We start from the raw sequence: 1892 nt of genomic DNA on the forward strand, positions 1-1892 counted from the left end.
ACCTCAGGAACCGGTCCAAAAGCTGTTCTGTGGGACAAACCAAGCCCAAACCAGAACCGCTCTCCATAGCGGGACAGAACCTGTTCCTGCTGGAGGACATGGGGACCCGATGGACCCTGAGGGACACGGTTCAGATGGACCGCTGGAGGTCCAAACCTTCACCTGATTCTGTCTGGATCAGAACCAGAAACAGGTGAGATCTCAGCTGTTCATCCGGACCTGATGTCTGGTTCTGGTTCTGGTTCTGCTTGGATCCGATGCGGATGGAAATCAGCAGCTCCTGGATCCAGGTCACTGAAATGAGGACAGCTGAGAAACTGGGCCAGACGGAACCAGGCCAGGCGGGCCGCTCCAGATGGACCCCGACCCACATCCACCAGCCAGGACCAGAACCTGGACCCAGAACCAGAATTACCAGCAGAACCAAGAACCGGGTCCGGCTGGTTCTGGTCCAGTTGGACCATCCCTCACCTCCTCCCAGAACCAGAACCAGAACCTCCAGTCTGTGGTTCTGATGATCGGGTCCGGTCCCTGGACTGACGCATCCGGTCCGGTCCGGTCCGGTTCTTACCCCAGTTGAGGAAGTCGCTGATGTGCTTCTCCCTCTTCAGGGGGGAGTTGGAGCATTCGGAGCAGAGGCCGAGCAGGAGGTCCAGCAGCGCCTCCACGCTCAGGCTCCGCTCCTCCTTCCGCTCCAGCAGGAGCTCCTCCAGCCTCCTCAGCCGCTCCTGGGCCGACATCCCGGCCGGGTTGGGTGGCTCCTCCCCCCGCCGCTCTGACTCAGGCTGCTCCCTCCGCTTCCTGCTAGCAGCAGCTAGCCCGTTAGCTCTGGGAAAACATTCCCGACGTCTGGAGCCGCAGAGCCGCCGCCGTGTTCCGCCGCCTCCGCTCCGTCACCGGCGGGAATCCCAGCGGCTGTAATCCGGGATCAAATGTGGATTTCCTCTCCGGGATCGGGACGTCGTCAGGCGGACCTCCGCAGCTCCATGTCCGCCGGTCGGTCTGTGAGCCCGGGAGCAGGTCCAGCGGGTCCGAACCGGAACCGTCTGGACTTTAGAAGGTCCGTCGGAACCGAGCAGCAGCTTCCCGGGGATAAACGGCGGGTTTCGGGTCCGTTCGAGGCGGCTGCCGGTGTGGCTAAGCTCTGGGAATATGGCTGAATCCAGGTCGGAGGATCCAAAGCAGGAGCGACAGGATGAGCCCTGCTTCCGGTCAAAGCAGCTTCAAAATAAAAGCTTCGGACGCTCTCAGTTCGTTCCTGCCGCTCTGAATGTAAACCTGCTGGTTTAACTTCTGATCCTTCAACTCATTAAATCAACTCTGTTGCTTTATAAAAAAGTCAAAATCGATCCTCTGGACTTTGTTTCCAAGTTTGATGCCGTTTCTCTTCCATCCAGCAAGTGTCAGAAATAGTGTTTAGTTTCAGGTTTTATCCAGTTTTGTTTTAGAAAACGTGCGATTGAAATGAACGGACGGGTCCACCCCTTTGGAATGGGGGCCGCTTGGCTTCTTTGTTACCCTGGTTTATACTCAGAAACCAGGTAGTCTGCGTGTGTTGCAGTGAACGCAGATATGCCCCGCCCCTTCCGCAGACTCCCTGCTGCACCTCTCCAAAACTGTAGGTGAGCGCAGACAGGAGGCCTCTGATTGGTCAAACCTACATCCGCTCTACTCTATGCGTATTTCCTGTTTGGTTCCTTACCGCCTGGTCCGGTTGGCCGAACCCCAATGGGGAAAACGACTGGTGAAGATGGAGCAGCTAGCAGAGCGAGGTGAGAACGCTGGGACCCTTTTTCCACCTGGCCCTCATGTCCCTCCGTTGTTGGACAAACTTGCCCCCCCTTCCTCGCCGCCTCGGCCGTATCTAGACCCGCAGCTAGTTCCTGATTGGC

General features: G+C 57.8%; 1 protein-coding gene across 1 annotated transcript in view; it reads right to left on the minus strand.

The window, feature by feature from the left end:
* The window catches only part of LOC107104975 (serine/threonine-protein kinase MRCK beta-like), a 26653-nt gene extending 25322 nt beyond the window's left edge, over positions 1 to 1331 (minus strand). Inside the window, exons 1-3 of the mRNA XM_015405092.1 lie at positions 469 to 1331; positions 220 to 393; positions 41 to 116 (exon numbers count right to left, since the gene is read on the minus strand). Coding sequence (XP_015260578.1) covers positions 41 to 116; positions 220 to 393; positions 469 to 740 — 522 coding nt within the window. The 5' untranslated portion in view covers positions 741 to 1331. The remainder of the gene's footprint in view (positions 1 to 40; positions 117 to 219; positions 394 to 468) is intronic.
* Between the last annotated feature and the right edge of the window lie 561 nt (positions 1332 to 1892).

Source organism: Cyprinodon variegatus, unplaced genomic scaffold, assembly GCF_000732505.1.
Source record: "Cyprinodon variegatus isolate N-32 unplaced genomic scaffold, C_variegatus-1.0 Scaffold1982, whole genome shotgun sequence".
NCBI classification, from domain to species: domain Eukaryota; kingdom Metazoa; phylum Chordata; class Actinopteri; order Cyprinodontiformes; family Cyprinodontidae; genus Cyprinodon; species Cyprinodon variegatus.